This window comes from Lissotriton helveticus, chromosome 8, assembly GCF_964261635.1.
Source record: "Lissotriton helveticus chromosome 8, aLisHel1.1, whole genome shotgun sequence".
Classification (NCBI taxonomy): domain Eukaryota; kingdom Metazoa; phylum Chordata; class Amphibia; order Caudata; family Salamandridae; genus Lissotriton; species Lissotriton helveticus.
Window position 1 is genome coordinate 1,313,245,202 of NC_136069.1, and position 23,288 is coordinate 1,313,268,489.

Sequence of the window (23,288 nt, forward strand, 5' to 3'; positions counted from 1 at the left end):
AAACCCCAAAAATATTTTTGCCTTTAAACAATGTTTTTTTTTTAACTAAAGAGGGAGCATGTAAAGTATGTTTTATACAATTTCAAGGTACAGAATGATACACAATTGAATCCCAAGAATGTTGTTATTCTTTTAGTTCAAATAAGTGGAGGGAGTCACACGATTTTCAGTAAGAACGTCTTCATTAGTGTTTCATCAAAATTCAGCACCTCAGCCAACGCGTTTCATCCTGTAAAGGACTTCATCAGGGTTTTTCTTAATCATATATAGATTCTTTATATGCAGGTACAATCTGAAGAAATATGAAATTCTACAAGCTGTGTTTCCCAAAGAGGATATTGTATGATTGTAAGACAATCCTCAAAAGTTGAATGTAACCAATAAGACTCGGCCATTGAGCAAGTATTTTCTCCCAAGTGGGATCTGCAGAGTGATGCAGTTTAGCGTGCGTCCGCACTGTTTCTGGAAAATAGTGTGTCTCACAAGTTCTTAATGGAAATCGTCTTGCTCCCTCTTCCTATGTGGACTGAAAGAAGAACAAAATGTGTGGGATTTAATTGTGCATCAATTTGTACCTTGAAATTGTGATTGTATAAAAAACACTTTAAGCCTTCCCTCTTTTGTCGAATCCTTTGCATACGTAAAGTGATTCCCCGGTTGTGTAACCACAAAGGGTTGAGCACTATTACCTAATACATCTAACATTAGCTCTTGTGTGGTAATTCTAGGACCAACACTGCTCGGTTCTTTTGTGCTTATAATTATTATTTTTTTATTATTATTTACGGTTCAGCAGCTTTCCCAACCACAAAGTTTTGCAAAATCATGAGGACGAAATAAGAATTGCCAAAAGGTTTGTTCTAACCAATTGAACTATCCTCTTGTTGCAGGAGCAACTGTTGTCCTGTGAAGCGCTCAGATAACCTTCTGGGTTTTGTTCATGCTACATAAATAAACCAACAAATAGACGTACTGAGACAATCACGGGTGATGTGGCGGCAACTCATAGTTGCCACGTTTGCCAGAATCTCTATTGAGAGATTTGTTGCAGCAAAGACTCGGTCCCGTTACATTTTGAAGACGAGGTTGTTAGTATAACGAAAGTGTTCAAAATCACAGCCTTTTCAGTCAAATTATTTGGGAATGTCCGAGTAGGTCAGGGAAAGGTAACATTGAGTTGTAAAGCTTAAGGTACAGTTTGCCTTTCCCTGTTAAACTTGCTGTGATAACTTGTATTGTCTCACAAATAGCCCAGTGATGTATGTTCACGAGCCTTTAAAATCATAGGGTTTTCCTTCTTCTGATCCCAGGCCATAACCGCGTATCATTACATATTTGGTTATTAATCACTACGCGCATCCCAAAAAGAGTCATTGCCCACTATCCAGCCCCCGAGTTGCGGGTAAGCCGCGTGAGAGAGAATGCCGCACCACGCACTCGGATGCAGCCGTGGGCGAGTGCCCGATCCCTTAGATAACTGTGCGAGCGCGAGCACGACGAAGTAGACGAGCACCCGCCTGACGCGATGACGTCTGGTGCGTTTAAGAACACAGTGAAGACTCTGACGTCGTTCAGTTAGAAGCAGTTCTTCTTACGGGGTGGAGGTGGTGACGAACCTTCTTTGAAGCAGCGCGACGGACGTCGAGCACGCATAGAACAGCAACCCCGAACAAAAATAAAAATCAGAAACATCACCAAGCACAGCACACGTCTCCGGATTCCATAAAGCGAGAAACGACTCCTTTATCCTTTAGTTATGAGTCATGTGGCCGTCGAAAATGTACTCAATCTAGACCAGCAGGTGAGCTGTCGCGTTATTGCCCTACATCTCAGGCTATATGTTAAGGAGAAGATAAAAACCTGTTGTAAAAGCAGGGTGGGGGCAGGGGCAGCGGTTGGTTGATGTGTTCTCCCGGGTGAAATGTGTACTGCGTCCGCGGGTGATTGTGACGTCATCGCGCGTCGGTTAGCGGGTGCTGCGTGGAGCCGGCGCTGTTACTGTCATCGAGTGTGTAAAGATGGCGCAGAAGAGGGGGGCGGCAGTAGCAGCGACCATAATGGCCGCGGCTTCTATGGACAATAGGAGGCGGATGAGCGGGTCGTCCGCGGCGGCCATTTTCTCTTGGTTTTTATTGCTAGCCGGCCAAAGAGAAAGAAATAGCTTGTATAGTTTCCCCAAGTGTCTTTCTAGGGCTCCCCGCCATTTTGAATACCTCCCCCACCGGGTCCATTAAAATGGTGGGTCCAATCTGCTTTGAAGGTGGCTTACCTGGTACGCTGGTCTTAAATACAAGTCTCTTGATGGTAGTTTAATGAGTTACAGTTCATTGGCCTTTATGGTCCCTTTTTTCTGTAACCAAAGTGTTATGGTGACCAGTGCGTGGTCGTTAGTGTAATGTGTTGCCTGTCAAGTATGTGTACTATTGCCCGGAAGCTAAATTTTGGGACCCAGATGTTCGCCGGCCGGAAGCGATGCGCTTTCCTGTTGGTCTTTTGTTTTGTTGTCACCCTTCCACCGCCTTCTCTTCGTAGAGCCGGGTGACGTAGCGTAGTGTGTTTGGCCTCTGCAGGGAGTGGCCTCAATTCGACGCAGTCAGGAGACTTGGCTGCCAAGCTCTTCGGGACTGCGCTGTCAGTCGTCCACGACCGACCTGGCTTCCGTCTATGTAAAATTACTGGCCACGGCAGTCTTGGCCTCGATTGCTTTCTATTGCACAGGGGAGGCGAGCGGCTGTATATCCTCGTTCGCTTGTTAGAATTCCTAGTCATGGGGAGCGGAATTTAAGACTCGAAGCGTGAACTGGACCGGTACTGCTAGTTCGCGCACCTTTGCATTAACATACGTAGATAGGTCTGAGGGTGATCGGTTTAGGTTATCATAAAGTTGCCTTTTGGGGTCAAATGGCAACCCCGGTATTCATATGCGCCTACATAGTGTAGTACATTGAGATGTAACCAGATATGTCAGTCACATGAGCCCCTTTTGGGCCTATGGTGCGGCTAGATCTGAAGAATGTGTAGTAACTTATGGGATTCGATATAAATAAGGTGCATGTGACGCCATGGAGTTCGAAATTCCGCGTACCTCTTAAATACATTCATAATATGCTGATCCACTATCACGCTTTTTCTCGACATTCTAAGGATGCATTATTTCTGACAACGGGCACGAAATGGGGTCTGTTATGTTTTTGCTAGACTACAGCACTTGCCTTGACGTCGTGACGTTGATGTAATTGTCAGGGATGAAGAGTGATTTCAAGAGATTGTCTTTTACGTGAAGACTGTCTACGTCGTTGTGGAGCGAGTTTTTTCATCCTTTATGCTGCCCCTCTCGCTGTAACCTTCATTGGCAATAAATCATGATATTGTACGCCTTTGATTAACATTCCTTCAGTTACAGGACCTTTTAAACGTTTCCCTGGACCGCAGCTGAAGAACCGTTTCATTATAGGATATTTCTAAACTGCGTGTTATTCCAGTATTGCAACTAGGTCTCCGTTTTAGTTATTGCAGTTTTGAAAGCGGCTGTCGTTTAGCTAGCCACTTTCACAGTGTACTTTAAACCTAACAATGGTACGGTTCCCTCTGCTGCCATTCTCTGATTACCGTAGATGTATTTGAGCTAAAATGGCAGCTCATGACTCTGCTACCCCGTATGTCTTGTTTATTTTTTAAGGGCAGTTTTGGGGCAGCAGAAATGTTGTTTTTTCTCATTTCTATATTGGCCGTTTACTAACGCATACATTTAGATATAAACAATTCATAGTATTGCGATGGATTGGACTGAACTAAGTTGTGTAGGTTCTTTCTTTTTCAATGTTGCGTGTCTTTGGTGGAGATGCACGCTGTATCTCAACGTGTTTCATACTCCAGTTACTTTTGCTGTACTGTGCGAGCATTAACCGTTGTGCTCTTTTACTGTACCCCGATTTACTGCCACCCGTTCTAGTGGGCATAGTCCGCTGACTGTTTAAGGTCTGTAATTGTAGGGTCTGCCGGCCCTGTTACTCAAATGTATCCCCCATCTAGGCCCTCTCTTCTGGAGTACCCCCCATTCTTCCAACCTTTCAAGCTATATACCTTTTGCAAAGGGCCAAACCGTGATTTCATTAGTGCGTCTAAATACGTGTTTGCTGCCCTGTTAGCATACGACTGGGTGCTATGTGTACAGAGTGCACATAGTCAAAATAGTGCAGTGCTCTATATGTAAAAAGTAGGTCTATCGGCGATTGGAGCGGTGTTCGGTATTGGGAGTTAAAGTGTACAGTTTCTGCATTGTGGTGACGTTTTCTTTGACGCAGCAGTATTGGGGCGGTTTCCATAAATTTGGGAGTGCTCGAAGTTCTGAGTGCATAGTTGAAAACCTGTCGCGGGTTTTTTTTTAAGCTTTTGCTTCACATCACTGGTTTTGGCTCTGAGTGCATAGTGCAGTATTTGAGTAAGCAGAAGTCGTGCACTTCACCTGTTAATGATAGCCTGTACTGTACTTCTGGTATGTGAGCAAGTTTATGCTACAGCAGGACTGAAATGGTTATGGTTTAAATTCCCACAATCGAGGTCATGAGCAGTAAATGCAATTGCTATTTTAGTTACAAAAAAACAGTATGTCTGGCATGTTCGATGGTGAACTGCACATCAAGCCAATGCTTTAATGGTGGCTTGTTATTACAAAGCTTGGAAAGACACCCCCTCGCCCTTCACAGATTACCATAATTGGCAATTATTGTAATGCTGCTTTGACCGCTTGGGCAAACCTCTAGGGTAGATTTGCTCTAGTAATGTCCTGAGGCCCCCTTAGGGTGGATGTATTTTTTTCTTTGCCAACTTTAGTTTTGTACATATTTGTACGTCTGAGTTGGTGATCGTGACAAGCAAATTCCGAGTTATGTCAAATTCCATAGGCCCCTCATAATTGTGAAAAGCCTTTGTTTAAGCTTATTACGCTGTCAAAGGCTGCAAACATATTTTCCTACATGTAATTTCGCAAATTACTGTACCAGACAAGGGATTTTGTTGGGCGCCCCTCTAACAAACCCTTTGTGGTGAAGCTGTGAAATTTGATGCCCGGTTTAGATTCTTTTGAAAGGGGGTGTTTTTTTTGGCAACTATTTTGTACACATTTGTAATTTTAGAACTGCATGCCTGATAGCTGGCAGTAGGTCTGAGCAGTTTACGGTCACAGGTCGGCGATAAATGCAAAGTAATTGCATCATGTGGTAAAGTTATGTCATATGCTTGATATGTGTATTATGCTTGATATGTGTATTATGCAAAGGTAGTACGTCTCTGGAGATGGTAAGCTTTCCAGCTACATGGACTGGGTACCTATCTTGACTGCTTTGTGTATGATGACGATTTATTCAGGCTAGAGAAGACAGTGCAGTTCGTCGGGGCGGGGGTAATTCGGTCTTATTTTCTCAGGCCATAGATGAAGTGTCATGCTGTGTCTAGGGTGCCCATAAGAAAAGGGAGTAGTATGGAGTCTGGGATGCCATGGGGCAGGGTAGTACCACAATCAAATGCAAGAGTTTTGAAGTTGCTTTCTGGAAGGGACAGTTTCACTTTATTCAATAGTGAACTGGTACCATGCCATATTTATTTTCTTAAAGTGGTCTATAGGGTGAGGTTGGCGCCCAGGTTTAATCAAAGTCACTTGGCATTCGGTGGAAGTTGGGAGTTCAGAACCGCATGGTTTCATTTCATTGGACCGGTTTGATTAGTTTTGGCTTGTTGTTGACAAATTTGAGTCCTGTGTAAACTTCATGTAGTTGAACCACAGGTAATATTTATGGATACTGCAGTTTCATCTTATAGTTCTTTTTATCGTGTGGAATAGAAAACAGATCTCTTGCATGAAGAGTAGTCAACTGCCTGTTTTCTTTGCATGTGCTGATTTCTAGTTCCTCCGGACGAAGGTCTAGGTGAGCCCCAATAGTTTACTTGGCCATTGAATCATTTTCAGCTGATCTAAGTTTTCTTTTGGTGGTTGGTCCACAGGTACACCACAGCAAAACCTGAAAGATGCATGTAGTACTATGACTCTTCGTCTCCATCCTTTGCTCATAGGCAGATCTTTCAATCGTTTCACACCCCCCCCCCCCCCGCCCCCCCCAAAAATACAAATCGTAATTAGGGTTTCTGATTTTATGGTATATTTTTAAAATTTCCATCTTTTCATATTTATTTTTGACCATCATATTGGTATTTCTCTGTGTTTAGGGAATAAATGGATTTGTAAAATTGTATTCCGAATTTAACTGATAAGCGCGCAGTCCTACTTTGCTATTTACGTTTTAGCACCCTCAAATCAGGATTGTATATAAATGTATGTTCACATATGCCTGTATTTAAGGAAATCTCATGTCTTTCTAACTCCCCATGCTCGCTATCTGCTCAGCTGTTGCCCTAAAATTCATGAAGGACGGCACGGAGTCACTCAAAAGAAACATAATTTTCAATATTTTTTTCTGTTTTACAAATAAGTACAGACATAAACTTAGTTTTTTGTCTGAATTTATCTGTAAAAACTAATCGCTTAGAATCCTAATCTTCTGTTTGCAAGATGGTTCTTATCACTAAATAGATTATTGGTGGTGTGTTCTTTCAAGCAGTGGCGAAATGTGGTGCATAGGTGGGGACTTGAATGAGCTGCTTAACAATTCAAGGTCTGTTTGAGAGATCAGAGCCTTAATCGTGCAACATCAGAGCAATGCATGGAGTGGTAGAGACTACTATACATCAACGTAATTGATTTTGAGAACCTTTGGTATTACTGTGACATCCCTGGCTTATCTTGAGAGCTTATGGCATACCGCAGCAGATAGTTCTCCTCATGAGTGCCAATGACAATTTTACTCGTAAGGTGGGAGATAGTGAGTATGACTTTGAAGTTCAGACCCGTGTGATACAAAGATGCGTGATGTCAGTGTTACTCTTCACAACACACAGAGGGAGGTACCTTTAGGACCGTTTAGGGGACCGGGTAAGAAGTATACAGAAACAACAAACGTCCCTAATTGGTGGGGAAATACCCTGGAGCGTAAGGTAACCTGGCCAAAGGGCTTGGAGGTTATCTACGCTCACAGCAACTAGAAATATATCAACATACCATCATTATATCATTCTAATAGCAGCCAATAGTCAGTGTAGAGACCCTATCTATATAAACACACATCAGTTAAAAGACTGTAATCTTTACCAGTGAAAAATCAACAATTTATTTAAAAACCATACACAATCAATTTGCATCACAAAAGACATTACACAATGAATTACACAATTAAAAAAACCAAAGGTCGACGCGGCGTTTCGGTGTCTTTTGTTGATGATGACACCTTCTTCAGGACAGGGTTTTTTGTTAAAAATATCTAAAAAGTAAAGTTACAGAAAACAAATAATCAATAGGGGCCTATTATACACTGACTGTTAAGCTTATACTAGATGTCACATGCAAATCCATTATTTGGCATTGTGAGATTGTTGCATAGCAATTGACTATCTACAGGCACTTCGAACATTCTTAACCATATATTTTGTAAGCAGCGAATACATAACTACAATGGTCATCCCTCTATTCCAACTTTCTTATACAGAAATACAAAGATTTTGTTGTATACAATGATTTTCGGTGAACGCAACAGAATGAATAACAGTTGCTACAGAATTCGAAAACATTAGTTGTAGCTATTTTGAATTAGCCTATGCTGACACACCACAAATGATCGGGTATTTTACAGATTTGAGATTTATTAATATTTATTAAAACTTTTTCCGATACCCTTCACTCAGCCTTATACCATTTCTTTGCGGGGATGTACTCATTCTTTAAGATCACGGTCTGTATTAATCAATAACCACCTTTTGGATATACAACCTACCTCAACATTTATGGGAGATACAGAGCATATGTGGTCTCATAAGGATGCAGATTTTTATATCTTTACTTTGCCACCCACGGACTTATCTTCATTGGCGGAATTGTATCAATAGTTGTTCCACCTAAAGGGTAAATTGCAAGATTCAAATGTACTCAACTTTATTATCAAATACACCTGCTATAATAATAGACTGGTCTTATCATCATAAGGCTCATTACCTGAATATAGAATTTCATATATATGGTCTTTGCTGTATCTGGGGCGACCACCGTTTATCTTTTAGGCTTTAACCACATGTAACTAAAAGAGGACAGAAATACATGGTAGTTTTGGTGAACAATACAGGGAACGATAAAGAACCTCAGCCTTTTATTTTAAGAACCAATAAATTTATGGGAAACCCACTGTTAGACCTGTCTGCTTCTGGGAAGACTCTAACCACCATGATTTATTTTTGTCCCCCTTAGCCTCCCAGACTTTCTATTTTTATTTTTACATATGTCCATCAGGAATTTTTTAATGCTGTCAGGAGGCTAGGTGCTCCTTGGCGATGACGCCATTTTTCCCTCATAACCTGTGAGGCCTAGTCAGCCCCCTTGAAAATCTAGGGATCTCAAGAAACCTAAGATGGTGTCCACCAACTGCCATAACGGACACCACTGGAGGACAGGTCCATAGGTTAACATTAGGGAACTTTCTAGAATACCCTAGAGAATTCTGCAGGTCTCAGGCCACCCTATATAAGGCCAGTGACCAGCAGCCATTTTGTGCTGACCCCAGAGTAGAGGAGTGAGGCAGTGGTGAGAGGAGGTGGACACACTGAGAGCAGCTAGTTGTCATTTGAGGCTGACAGTTACTTCAGAGGATTGTTCCCCCTTTAGCCCTTGACCGATCCCTCTCTCAAGACAACAGTTATTGACCAAGAAAACAAGCTTCGTGAGAAGAAAAACCCTTCTGGATCAGCATTCCTGTAGAAACTGACAGGATCTGCTTTCTGAAACTCAGCCTTATATGCCCTGCCCAGCGCTGCACCTACCAGGGTAGCGAGTCAATTGTGGTCCCCTTGGAGCGCCTTGAGGTGGTTGGGGAACTGTGGAGCCTGGAGCACCTGGAGGAGCGAGTGCCCGATCTGTGAGGTACTTCTTCTGGAGCCGGGGGAGGAAAGCAGCAGCGTGTGAGGAGCGGCGCAGTGTGGTCCGTCTGCGGGACCCCGGGGGCACCAGGCGCGTCAGGAGAAGCGAGGAAACGCTTCCGCGCAAGCCAGCAGCGCGACCGCTTCTTTCAGCAGGAGGGGCCTAGGGTCGAGCAGGCCCAGGGGTGCAGTGTTCCCTGCGTGACGAGGTCCGGGGAGGAACACGCAGGCGCCGACGAGCAGCGCGACCTGAGAGGTGGAGCCATTGCGAGGAACGCGCATGCCCCAGAGATCAGCGCGTCCATCGGGTTGCCTGAGGTGGCGCCAGACGACTTTCCGGAGCGCCGCGTTGACAGCGGAACCCCCTACTTGTGAGCGCTTGCTGGAGGAACTAGCGCTTGGGCAACCGACCGCCCATCTAACCCCTGGTGATCCGCAGACGCAGGAAATCACCGCGTTAAGCCTGAAACGAGGCCCCCTAGCCAGCGCTGACAGGAGAACGCGCGCTTGGGCTGAGGAGGCCGGCAAGGCTCTTCCCACGTCAGTGCAGGGAAGCAGCTGATCGGGGGAAGCTTGAGAGGCGGGTACCAGCTGAAGGCCTATGGACTGTGGCATATCTGCCACCCAGACAGTAAGGAGAGTGGGAGTGTGAAGAGGGAAGTGTTGGGTAAAAAGGGATAAAAGGTTGACAGCTATTTTAAACAGGTCCATAAGCAGAGAAAAGGGCCTTGACCTTTCTACTTCCCTGGAGATTCATTCTGTGACAAAGGAGAGAAGGGGTTAGGCAACGTAACCCTAGATATGTTAACATAACCAATGAATTGGTAGGCTGTAGTAAAGAGTTATTGATGTCATTGTGTATTAATGCAAAATACCCTTGTAGAGTGTGAAGTCTAGGAGCTTCAATTAATTATCCAAGAAGTTCTCTGAATGTACTGCTGAATTCTGATAAAAGTATATGATTTACTGCTTTTTCCACAGCTGGAGGAGTGAAAACTATTTTCTCTAGTAAAAGTGCAATGTTTATTCCTAAAAGCAATTGATGTGATAACCTGTATGCTTTCAAATCCAAAGAGCCATATTATTTTTATAAAAGGTAACGGTATTTTTGCAAACAAAGGTGTTGTGTCTTTATTTTAGTGGTTCATCAATGTGTTACTGTGGGTAAGCTGTGTAAGTACTTAGCCAACGCCTGGAGTTAGCTGTAGACCACTACTGTGCCAAGCTACCATATGTAGGCTTGGGTAATCTAGGTCCAACATAATTGGTGTTTCAGCGGTGGGATCACAGATTTGTACTTACACTCACTTATTAGTAACACAGTGACAACCACGAGACCCCACCTGGAGTTTTCTCCCTGCGGCCCTCCTAATTTATATTTTTGATTTTTCTAAATTTACTTCTGGTGGTGGGTGGAGGTTAACCTCAAGTCACTTCGTGGGTTTCTCCTGTGAGTAATTTTATACCATGGCAAAGCTGGAGGTGAATCTTAAAGAGTTGGAAGCCAATACTGTGGCCCAACTCAGGGATTGGTGTCAGCAGAACGGGGTATTTTTCAATAAAGGTGCCAAGAAAGGAGAGTTGCTGACAAGCATAAGGGCATGGTTAGAAGCTCGCCTAAGGGAGGAACCAGAAATGGAAGTGGGTGATGGGGACACTGTTACTGAGGCTGCATTGCTGAACCAAATGGGGAGAGGGAATCTTCTGACAGGTCCCAGGTTACCTTCAAGGGCAAGCAGCAGTGTTTCAGACAGGGGCTTAACCGAAGCCGAGCTGGAAGATAGGAGGGAGGAGAGGAGGTTGAAAATAGAACTAGCCAGGATGGACATGGAAAGGGAGGATAGGAGGTTGGCACATGAGCGAACCATCAAAGAGATGGATTTACAAGCCCTAAACCGAGGATCCCCCAAATCAGAGAATGGTGGCAGCGATGTAGGGGACTATGAGGGACTATATGACCTCATACTCAAGGAACACCTACTCGAGAAGTGTCTTCCCGAGCTAAGACAGCATCTGGTGGACAGCAAGCTGACCAGCCCCAGGAAGCTTGCTGAGGAGGCGGACATCTGGGTTAGTACCCGGGTGTCGACTAAGGGGACTGGAGGGAATTCCCAGAAGCAAGGACAGGGCGCCCCCCAGAGGAAAGAGGGAGGGGAAACTAAGAGGGAGTTCTCAAAAGGGCCACAAAATACTTCGCAAGGAAGGGGCAGAGGATTCATCCCCAAGAGTAACCCCCCTCGCAACCCTACCCCTGGCCAAAGCCAGCAGCCAAGGGTTGTTCATTGTTTTGAGTGTGGTGGTGTGGGACACTATAAAGGAGATGTGAGGTGCCCAAAAAGACCACCCCCTCCCACTGGAGGAAAAGCCCCGGGAATCACTAGTGTAGTGCTCGGGGAGGAGATACCTTTGGTTAATGGAGGGGAGCGGGCGGGTGTCACCTTAGTGTCCCTGGGAGACAAAGAGATGGTTCCCAAGACCCAGCTGCCCTCTAATACTACTAAGTATGAGCAGTGGGTCACCATCAATGGCCGAAGAGGGGAGGCTCTGAGAGACACAGGAGCCAGCATGACTATGGTAAGGAGTCAGCTGGTGTCTCCAGAGCAGGTCATCCCAGATGTACTCCATCCCGCCGTAATGGCTGACGGCAGATTGGGCCACTATCCTGTGGCTCAGGTTCCCTTTGAGTGGGGAGGGGTTGCAGGTCCACTTCGAGTTGCCGTAAGCCCTGCCGTGCCTGTTGACTGCCTGTTAGGGAATGATATGGAGCACAATGCTTGGAGGAGGGTGGAGTACCAGACTCACTCTGAGATGCTGGGACCCCCTGACTGGACTTGTGTCAGCACAAGGTCCGCGACTGCCCGAAGGGGGAGTTCATTGACGCTGGAGCCTGGAACAATGGCCCAGCCGGCTGCCAGAGAGGAGAAGGACAGGAGGCCGGAGGACCCTGCCTCGACATCTCCATCTCGTGAGACAACTGGACCACCTGCGGAGGTGGATCTGGAGTCCACCGGGGAGAATGTTGCTTCCCTGGAAAACCTACCCATCCCCACTGAATGGCATGTGGAGGGAGGTCCTTCCCGGGAAGAGTTCTGCAAAGCTCAGAAAGAGTGTCCTACTCTCGAGGGGCTGCGGCAACAGGCCAACGCCCAGGCAGCGGGAAACATTGAGGGGAGCTACCAGATTTACTGGGAGGATGGACTCCTCTACAGTGAGCCCAAGACACCTGGCCACGGTTCAGCCAGAGCCTTGGTGGTCCCTCAATGCTTTAGAGCCTTTCTACTGGAACTGGCTCATGAGATACCATTGGCAGGACACCTAGGACAGGACAAGACCTTTGCCCGGCTTGTCCCCCATTTCTACTGGCCTCGAATGAAAGTGGCGTCGGATACATATTGTCGGACGTGTGTGTCTTGCCAAGCCAGTGGGAAAACTGGGGTGAAGCTAAAAGCTCCCCTGGAACCACTACCCGTCGTTAGCACCCCCTTTGAGAGGGTGGGCATCGACATTGTAGGGCCATTGGATCCACCAACTTCAGCTGGACATCGGTTCATACTGGTTTTGGTGGATCATGCCACCCGGTACCCAGAGGCAATACCTCTGAGGACCATCACTGCACCTGCAGTGGCAAGGGCCCTGATGGGGATTTTCACCAGAGTGGGTTTCCCCAAGGAGGTCATTTCCGACAGGGGGACTAACTTCCTTTCAGCATACATGCGGGCCATGTGGAAGGAGTGCGGTGTTACCTATCGGTTTACTACTCCCTATCACCCACAAACCAATGGTCTTGTGGAAAGGTTTAACAAAACCTTGAAAGGTATGATACGGAGTCTTCCTGAGAGCCTACGAAAGAAATGGGACATCCTTCTACCCTGTCTCTTGTTTTCCTACAGGGAAGTGCCACAGAAGGGAGTGGGCTTCAGCCCCTTCGAACTTTTGTATGGGCACCCTGTAAGGGGACCTCTCAGCCTGGTGAAAGACGGATGGGAACAGACTCCCAGGAAGCTTCCCCAGGACGTGGTGAGCTACATGCTGGCCTTCCGGAGCCAAATGGCTAAGTTGTGGAAGCAGGCTTCAGACAACTTGGAGGCCAGCCAAACAGTTATGAAAGAGTGGTATGACCACAACGCTCACCCAGTGGAACTGGAGCCTGGACAGAAAGTGTGGGTAATGGAACCTGGAGAGCTGAATGCCCTCCAGGACCGTTGGACAGGCCCCTTTGAGGTTTTAGAGAAAAAGGGGAAGTCTACCTATTTGGTGGATCTTAAGACCCCAAGGCAGCCCCTCAGGGTGCTGCATGCCAATCGTCTCAAGCCACATCATGAGAGGCCCGAGGTTGTCTTAATGCTGGTGACCGATGGAGCAGAGGAAGAAGAAAGTGAACCTCTCCCTGATCTTCTCTCGTACAAAGAAAAAGATGGATCAGTGGAGGGAGTGATTCTCTCGCCATCCCTGACTTCTGAACAGCAAAGTGATTGCCGCCAGATCCTGGAGCAATTTTCTCCCCTGTTCTCCCTTGTCCCAGGTAGGACCCACCTGTGTACCCATGACGTGGACACAGGAGACAGCCCACCTGTGAAATCTAAAATCTACCGGCTGTCGGACAAGGTGAAGGCCAACATCAAAAGTGAAGTCGCCAAGATGCTGGAGCTAGGGGTGATTGAACCTTCTGGTAGCCCTTGGTCTAGCCCGGTGGTTTTGGTACCAAAAGCTGCCCCACCAGGCACCACACCTGAATTGAGATTCTGTGTGGACTACCGAGGCTTGAACTCAGTGACTAAAACTGATGCACATCCTATCCCACGGGCGGATGAGCTTATTGACCGGCTGGGAGCTGCCCAATACTTAAGTACCTTTGACCTAACTTCAGGGTACTGGCAGATTTCCCTTACTGAGGAGGCGAAGGAAAGGTCAGCCTTCTCTACACCTGAGGGACACTACCAATTTCGTGTGATGCCCTTTGGGCTCAAGAATGCCCCTGCCACTTTTCAGAGGCTGGTGAACAGGGTCCTTTCGGGAATGGAAGCTTTTTCTGCTGCATACCTGGACGACATTGCTGTCTTCAGCAGCAGCTGGGAGGACCATTTGCAGCACCTGCAAGCTGTTCTTCATGCCCTGCAACAGGCTGGCTTGACCATCAAGGCCAGCAAGTGTCAGATCGGACAAGGGTCGGTGGTGTACCTAGGTCACTTGGTAGGCAGAGGGACGGTGCAGCCCCTCCAGGCAAAGATTGAGGCTATCATCGCCTGGGAGCCCCCCAAGACTCAAACAGAGGTCCGAGCCTTCCTGGGCCTCACTGGATATTACCGTCGCTTCGTGAAGGGGTATGGCACTATTGTGGCCCCTCTCACTGAGCTTACTTCCAAGAAGCAACCCCGACGGGTAGTCTGGACGGAGGCTTGCCAGCGAGCCTTCCTGACCTTGAAACAAGCATTGTGTTCCGCTCCCATTCTCAAGGCCCCTAATTTTGCTAGAGAATTCATTGTCCAAACAGATGCGTCAGAACATGGCATTGGGGCAGTGTTATCGCAGCTAAATGATGAGGGCTTGGATCAACCCGTGGTCTTCCTGTCCAGGAGACTACTCCCCAGGGAAAGGAGGTGGAGTACAATTGAGAGAGAAGCCTTTGCGGTGGTTTGGGCTCTAAAGAAGCTGCGACCATACCTGTTTGGTTCGCACTTCCTAGTTCAGACTGACCATCGCCCCCTTCGTTGGCTGATGCAAATGAAGGGGGAGAATCCCAAGTTGCTAAGGTGGTCCATCTCCCTACAGGGAATGGACTTCAGGGTGGAACATCGACCTGGGGCAGACCATGCCAATGCAGACGGTCTATCCAGGTATTTCCGCCTTAGTGATGAGGACTCCCAAGGGGTTGGGTAGTTCTCCCCACTTTCAGCTGGGGGGGACGCGTGTTAGACCTGTCTGCTTCTGGGAAGACTCTAACCACCATGATTTATTTTTGTCCCCCTTAGCCTCCCAGACTTTCTATTTTTATTTTTACATATGTCCATCAGGAATTTTTTAATGCTGTCAGGAGGCTAGGTGCTCCTTGGCGATGACGCCATTTTTCCCTCATAACCTGTGAGGCCTAGTCAGCCCCCTTGAAAATCTAGGGATCTCAAGAAACCTAAGATGGTGTCCACCAACTGCCATAACGGACACCACTGGAGGACAGGTCCATAGGTTAACATTAGGGAACTTTCTAGAATACCCTAGAGAATTCTGCAGGTCTCAGGCCACCCTATATAAGGCCAGTGACCAGCAGCCATTTTGTGCTGACCCCAGAGTAGAGGAGTGAGGCAGTGGTGAGAGGAGGTGGACACACTGAGAGCAGCTAGTTGTCATTTGAGGCTGACAGTTACTTCAGAGGATTGTTCCCCCTTTAGCCCTTGACCGATCCCTCTCTCAAGACAACAGTTATTGACCAAGAAAACAAGCTTCGTGAGAAGAAAAACCCTTCTGGATCAGCATTCCTGTAGAAACTGACAGGATCTGCTTTCTGAAACTCAGCCTTATATGCCCTGCCCAGCGCTGCACCTACCAGGGTAGCGAGTCAATTGTGGTCCCCTTGGAGCGCCTTGAGGTGGTTGGGGAACTGTGGAGCCTGGAGCACCTGGAGGAGCGAGTGCCCGATCTGTGAGGTACTTCTTCTGGAGCCGGGGGAGGAAAGCAGCAGCGTGTGAGGAGCGGCGCAGTGTGGTCCGTCTGCGGGACCCCGGGGGCACCAGGCGCGTCAGGAGAAGCGAGGAAACGCTTCCGCGCAAGCCAGCAGCGCGACCGCTTCTTTCAGCAGGAGGGGCCTAGGGTCGAGCAGGCCCAGGGGTGCAGTGTTCCCTGCGTGACGAGGTCCGGGGAGGAACACGCAGGCGCCGACGAGCAGCGCGACCTGAGAGGTGGAGCCATTGCGAGGAACGCGCATGCCCCAGAGATCAGCGCGTCCATCGGGTTGCCTGAGGTGGCGCCAGACGACTTTCCGGAGCGCCGCGTTGACAGCGGAACCCCCTACTTGTGAGCGCTTGCTGGAGGAACTAGCGCTTGGGCAACCGACCGCCCATCTAACCCCTGGTGATCCGCAGACGCAGGAAATCACCGCGTTAAGCCTGAAACGAGGCCCCCTAGCCAGCGCTGACAGGAGAACGCGCGCTTGGGCTGAGGAGGCCGGCAAGGCTCTTCCCACGTCAGTGCAGGGAAGCAGCTGATCGGGGGAAGCTTGAGAGGCGGGTACCAGCTGAAGGCCTATGGACTGTGGCATATCTGCCACCCAGACAGTAAGGAGAGTGGGAGTGTGAAGAGGGAAGTGTTGGGTAAAAAGGGATAAAAGGTTGACAGCTATTTTAAACAGGTCCATAAGCAGAGAAAAGGGCCTTGACCTTTCTACTTCCCTGGAGATTCATTCTGTGACAAAGGAGAGAAGGGGTTAGGCAACGTAACCCTAGATATGTTAACATAACCAATGAATTGGTAGGCTGTAGTAAAGAGTTATTGATGTCATTGTGTATTAATGCAAAATACCCTTGTAGAGTGTGAAGTCTAGGAGCTTCAATTAATTATCCAAGAAGTTCTCTGAATGTACTGCTGAATTCTGATAAAAGTATATGATTTACTGCTTTTTCCACAGCTGGAGGAGTGAAAACTATTTTCTCTAGTAAAAGTGCAATGTTTATTCCTAAAAGCAATTGATGTGATAACCTGTATGCTTTCAAATCCAAAGAGCCATATTATTTTTATAAAAGGTAACGGTATTTTTGCAAACAAAGGTGTTGTGTCTTTATTTTAGTGGTTCATCAATGTGTTACTGTGGGTAAGCTGTGTAAGTACTTAGCCAACGCCTGGAGTTAGCTGTAGACCACTACTGTGCCAAGCTACCATATGTAGGCTTGGGTAATCTAGGTCCAACACCCACCAACTATACCTTTTGTGGTGGCATCTATACCAAGCTTCAATTTCTCATTTGTAGGTCAAGGCATACGTTTTCTACTTTCCGTTTCCGTCAGCCAGTTTGTAGTTATTTCCATCCATTGGAGGTATCTTATGTTGAACTTTTTGTATTATCTGCACCTAAAAACGAGTCATAGGTATAATGTTGTTTTCCCTCGTCTATCTGGCTTCATTCGCGACAGTCACAGAGGTAGGACACGATCTGCTCGATATTGCAGTCATGCAATTATTCTCATAATTGTGACTGATGTATTGTCGATAGCTTTTTATGACACATTATCCTTGCTTATTTTTTGGACTATTTTTCTAGATGAGCAAACGGGTCCTCACCAAGTCTATAGATGACAGCATGGAACCCTTATGCACAGTTGTTATTCATCAAAACTTTTCTCCGTTATTACCAATTTCCTTATCACTACATTAAATTTGCCATATCTTGCAAATCTCGACAGGCTATTTGTTCGAGCCATAGGTGAGTGTGGACCATTATTTCACAACTCTTAAAGATATCGCAGATATCTATATTTATCTAAGCTGCCCTTATACACAGAGACACGAAAGGGCATTCTGTTCTATATAGCACTATGTCACCCCTCTACCCAGCAGGAATTAGTTCTAGGGGGAACGAGCTACCTAAAAGCCCCATCCTTTAGCTATTTTTACCCTCTAACGCTTATTTATCTAAGCTGCCCTTATACACAGACACGAAAGGGCATTCTGTTCTATATAGCACTATGTCACCCCTCTACCCAGCAGGAATTAGTTCTAGGGGTAACGAGCTACCTAAAAGCCCTATCCTTTAGCTATTTTTACCCTTTAACGCACAATCACGATATTTAGTTGCGGGGCATTCCATACCTTTTTGGTGAATATCGGCCTCCCTGTCGCCTTGTTCCGGATACAGCTTCCTCATGGACTGTTACCCGTTACCGAGTGGCCTTTTTTTATAGGGCCTATGAGCGCGGAGTTAGTGCTGATTGCAAACAGGTGATTGTTCCTATTGCGCAATCTACTGAGTAAATGTAGCCGCCATTTTTGAATGTGCAAATACTTAGTCTTTGATGTATCATATAGGGCCGTGTCATGAACGTCTGCCCATATACTATATTGAAACAACCCTCCTCATGCAAATCCTAATTTATTCATAATAATTTATTCTTTAGCACCGGTTTCGTGCGATCTTTTGAGTCTAGAGCAATATGAATATTTGATAGGTTGCGCGCATATATTGAAATTTACGGGGAAATGCGTCCGCCATCTTTGACTAGTCATTTGAGCAATTAGGTGACCGTATTTGGCTGGTGGTAATCCTATCCCCATCTCTACTCCTCGGTTCACTTACCCTAAAAGTTCTCCATATTTTGAGCACACCACTGACCTGGCCCTTTAAACCAGGTCAGTGGCGTGCTCAAAATATGGAGAACTTTTAGGGTAAGTGAACCGAGGAGTAGAGATGGGGATAGGATTACCACCAGCCAAATACGGTCACCTAATTGCTCAAATGACTAGTCAAAGATGGCGGACGCATTTCCCCGTAAATTTCAATATATGCGCGCAACCTATCAAATATTCATATTGCTCTAGACTCAAAAGATCGCACGAAACCGGTGCTAAAGAATAAATTATTATGAATAAATTAGGATTTGCATGAGGAGGGTTGTTTCAATATAGTATCTGGGCAGACGTTGTTCATGACACGGCCCTATATGATACATCAAAGACTAAGTATTTGCACATTCAAAAATGGCGGCTACATTTACTCAGTAGATTGCGCAATAGGAACAATCACCTGTTTGCAATCAGCACTAACTCCGCGCTCATAGGCCCTATAAAAAAAGGCCACTCGGTAACGGGTAACCGTCCATGAGGAAGCTGTATCCGGAACAAGGCGACAGGGAGGCCGATATTCACCAAAAAGATATGGAATGCCCCGCAACTAAATATCGTGATTGTGCGTTAGAGGGTAAAAATAGCTAAAGGATGGGGCTTTTAGGTAGCTCGTTACCCCTAAAACTAATTCCTGCTGGGTAGAGGGGTGACATAGTGCTATATAGAACAGAATGCCCTTTCGTGTCTCTGTGTATAAGGGCAGCTTAGATAAATATAGATATCTGTGATATCTTTAAGAGTTGTGAAATAATGGTCCACACACCTATGGCTCGAACAAATAGCCTGTCGAGATTTGCAAGATATGGCAAATTTAATGTAGTGATAAGGAAATTGGTAATAACGGAGAAAAGTTTTGATGAATAACAACTGTGCATAAGGGTTCCATGCTGTCATCTATAGACTTGGTGAGGACCCGTTTGCTCATCTAGAAAAATAGTCCAAAAAATAAGCAAGGATAATGTGTCATAAAAAGCTAACGACAATACATCAGTCACAATTATGAGAATAATTGCATGACTGCAATATCGAGCAGATCGTTCACAAAAAACGTGTCCTACCTCTGTGACTGTCGCGAATGAAGCCAGGTAGACGAGGGAAAACAACATTATACCTATGACTCGTTGTTTTTAGGTGCAGATAATACAAAAAGTTCAACATAAGATACCTCCAATGGATGGAAATTACTACAAACTGGCTGACGGAAACGGAAAGTAGAAAACGTATGCCTTGACCTACAAATGAGAAATTGAAGCTTGGTATAGATGCCACCACAGAAGGTATAGTTGGTGGGTTTCCCATAAATTTATTGGTTCTTAAAATAAAAGGCTGAGGTTCTTTATCGTTCCCTGTATTGTTCACCAAAACTACCATGTATTTCTGTCCTCTTTTAGTTACATGTGGTTAAAGCCTAAAAGATAAACGGTGATCGCCCCAGATACAGCAAAGACCATATATATGAAATTCTATATTCAGGTAATGAGCCTTATGATGATAAGACCAGTCTATTATTATAGCAGGTGTATTTGATAATAAAGTTGAGTACATTTGAATCTTGCAATTTACCCTTTAGGTGGAATAACTATTGATACAATTCCACCAATGAAGATAAGTCCGTGGGTGGCAAAGTAAAGATATAAAAATCTGCATCCTTATGAGACCACATATGCTCTGTATCTCCCATAAATGTTGAGGTAGGTTGTATATCCAAAAGGTGGTTATTGATTAATACAGACCGTGATCTTAAAGAATGAGTACATCCCCGCAAAGAAATGGTATAAGGCTGAGTGAAGGGTATCGGAAAAAGTTTTAATAAATATTAATAAATCTCAAATCTGTAAAATGCCCGATCATTTGTGGTGTCAGCATAGGCTAATTCAAAATAGCTACAACTAATGTTTTCGAATTCTGTAGCAACTGTTATTCATTCTGTTGCGTTCACCGAAAATCAATGTATACAACAAAATCTTTGTATTTCTGTATAAGAAAGTTGGAATAGAGGGATGACCATTGTAGTTATGTATTCGCTGCTTACAAAATATATGGTTAAGAATGTTCGAAGTGCCTGTAGATAGTCAATTGCTATGCAACAATCTCACAATGCCAAATAATGGATTTGCATGTGACATCTAGTATAAGCTTAACAGTCAGTGTATAATAGGCCCCTATTGATTATTTGTTTTCTGTAACCTTACTTTTTAGATATTTTTAACAAAAAACCCTGTCCTGAAGAAGGTGTCATCAACAAGACACCGAAACGCCGCGTCGACCTTTGGTTTTTTTAATTGTGTAATTCATTGTGTAATGTCTTTTGTGATGCAAATTGATTGTGTATGGTTTTTAAATTGTTGATTTTTCACTGGTAAAGATTAAAGTCTTTTAACTGATGTGTGTTTATATAGATAGGGTCTCTACACTGACTATTGGCTGCTATTAGAATGATATGATGGTATGTTGATATATTTCTAGTTGCTGTGAGCGTAGATAACCTCCAAGCCCTTTGGCCAGGTTACCTTACGCCCCAGGGTATTTCCCCACCAATTAGGGACGTTTGTTGTTTCAGTGTTACTCTTCAGCCTAATCCTCGACTGGGCGATGTGAGACCCAATTAAAGACCAAGCCAGGGGGATCATATGTACCTTTTGCTCTACACTGGAGAACCATGACTGTGCCAAGAACTAGCCTTATATACACATGCATAAACACACACCTCGCCTCATGAAATATGCACATCAAGTGGGCCTGAAGAATAACGTCCCAAACCCTTCGCCAATCAAGGTGGATGTAGAGGACGTAGCCATGACATGAGTTCACTACTGTCCGACTTGGAAGGCTGGCGGTGACATCAAGAGATGATTAAACAAACCAGATCAGGAATGCTGAACAATTTGTGGGATTCATTTCAATACAAAACAAACACCAGACTGAGGTGTTACCAGAGTTGTGTTCTCGCCACACTCTTGTATGGATCAGGATGCTGGTAGATGACATTACCAAACTGTTAGCCTTCCATACCCGTAACTTGAGAATAATCTTGCTCATATTTTGGCTGTGAACTATCTCCGTCCCGGACACCATCATTAAGAGAGATGGAAATGGGGAGGACACCATTGGAAGAGACCATACCTCCATAGCAAAAACAGCTTTCCGTTGGAGAACTGTAGCGATACAGGCTAAATAATACATGGAGGCGAACAATTAGAACATAAGTGAACCCCTAATCACTACTGGGAGTGGAGTGGAGTGGAGTGGAGTGGAGGTCCTTTGATGCTGCCAGTTGCCATAACGAGCATCAAGTTAAGTGTCATAGAAATACCACATGGACTGAGCAGTCAAGCCTTGGTGTGGAAGGCACCCTAGGAGATAATGTAGTCTCCTACTTTTGTGGCGTATTAATCTGCAGGCGCAGCCGCATTCAGGAATGAAGAAGCAACATAAAAGGGTATGATGAAGTGGTACAATGACTCGGTGCTATCAAATGTCCTCTCTGGGATGCTTTTGAGCAGTACATTGCCTCCATATAGGTGAGAGAGATCTAGGACTTTGAAGTGTGTTTCTAAAAATGTCTCCTGAGCAAGTGTTTCCTTTCAGAGGTGACTTGGACCCATGCTGTGTTTGGCATTTGTGACAGTGTTCTTCGAGGCTCAAGTTGAGGGTGAATCTGGGGGATTTGGCTTGTTCTTTTAAAGTGTGATGCCCTTAGGGTTAGGTTGGGAAGCTGAGACTCAGAATTTTTGGCAACGTTGGCAAGTTTGAGGCACTGGTTACATCTGTTTGGTTTAGGTGCTTTTGAGAGATCTGGGTGTCATCTGCATACTATTAGGTTGTAATTAGAGCTCCAGTTTTTACGGTATTTATTTTTTGAACATTTCCTTCTGTATTCATCCGCATTAATTTTTGGGCCATTTTATTGGTATTTATCAATTTTTATTTTATGTTTTGTGAATGTGATAACCTGTGTATTTCTGCATTTAACGGATAAACCGGGACTCCTACTTTGACTGTCAGGTTTTAGCATATTACACAGCTAAACATAGTAAACCCACATTAAAAAAAAAAGTGTTCTCACATGTACATGTTGAGATGCAGTAATTTAGATACATCCCCTTGAGCTTTGTAGCTACCATGCAGTCATTATGTACAGCTACTGGCCTGAAAGTCCTTAATCTCAGCATAGTGAATCATTAAAAAAAGCTACATTATCTGTATTTTTCGCTTTTAAAAATAAGTACAGACTGTAGAGACTGTCTTCTGTCTGTATTTATCTGTAAAAATCAATAAAACTTAAAACGGGAGCCCTAATTGTAATATTACGGTCTACTAGAATGGCGCCCATCGATTCCCTATAAGGGTTGAAAATGATGGGGCATGATATGGAGCCCTGGGGACTCTGCAGGTGACTCAGAGTCTGGGATTTGGTAGTTAACACAAGTTTCTGTTAGTTGAAAAGGTGGGATATGAAGCATGATAGACTTATGCCAGTGAAGCCCATGCACGTTTTTAGGGGTGAAACGTACCAAATCAGATTGCCATGCCTGTAACCTGGCCTTGGATGGGTTTCCTTACCAGACTGACTCCAATGATATTTCCTCTTTGCCTAATCTGTTGAGAAAATTTTTGGGCTGGCTTATCTCCACCTACTTTAGCTAAACTGTTTTCTTAGATATTAATAATTCTCTGTGTAGACTACTACTTAATGAACCTGAAGGGACAGTTGTTTCGCCTGATATGCAGTAATCAGTCTGGGGACCAGGCAACAGTTACATCTTCGCTGGCTAGCTTGAGAGCCTGGTTACTGTAGTGTTTGTAGTCATTAATAGTATGGACGGTTCTAGGAAAATCAAAGCTCCCTTTTCATTTTGATTACGTTTAGGGTCGTGGTTATTGGGCCTGCAACCAGAAAATATTTGTCAATGGTACGGCTAAGAAAAAAAAGCAGATTGTGCGTTAACCAG

At 45.2% G+C, this 23,288-nt stretch overlaps 1 protein-coding gene across 1 annotated transcript in view; it reads left to right on the forward strand.

Annotated features, from left to right (window-relative positions):
* The first annotated feature begins 1,501 nt into the window (after positions 1-1,501).
* DDX3X (DEAD-box helicase 3 X-linked) overlaps positions 1,502-23,288 on the forward strand; it is a 514,014-nt gene continuing 492,227 nt past the window's right edge. Inside the window, exon 1 of the mRNA XM_078658293.1 lies at positions 1,502-1,801. Within this exon, the coding sequence (XP_078514419.1) occupies positions 1,757-1,801 (45 nt within the window). The 5' untranslated portion in view covers positions 1,502-1,756. The remainder of the gene's footprint in view (positions 1,802-23,288) is intronic.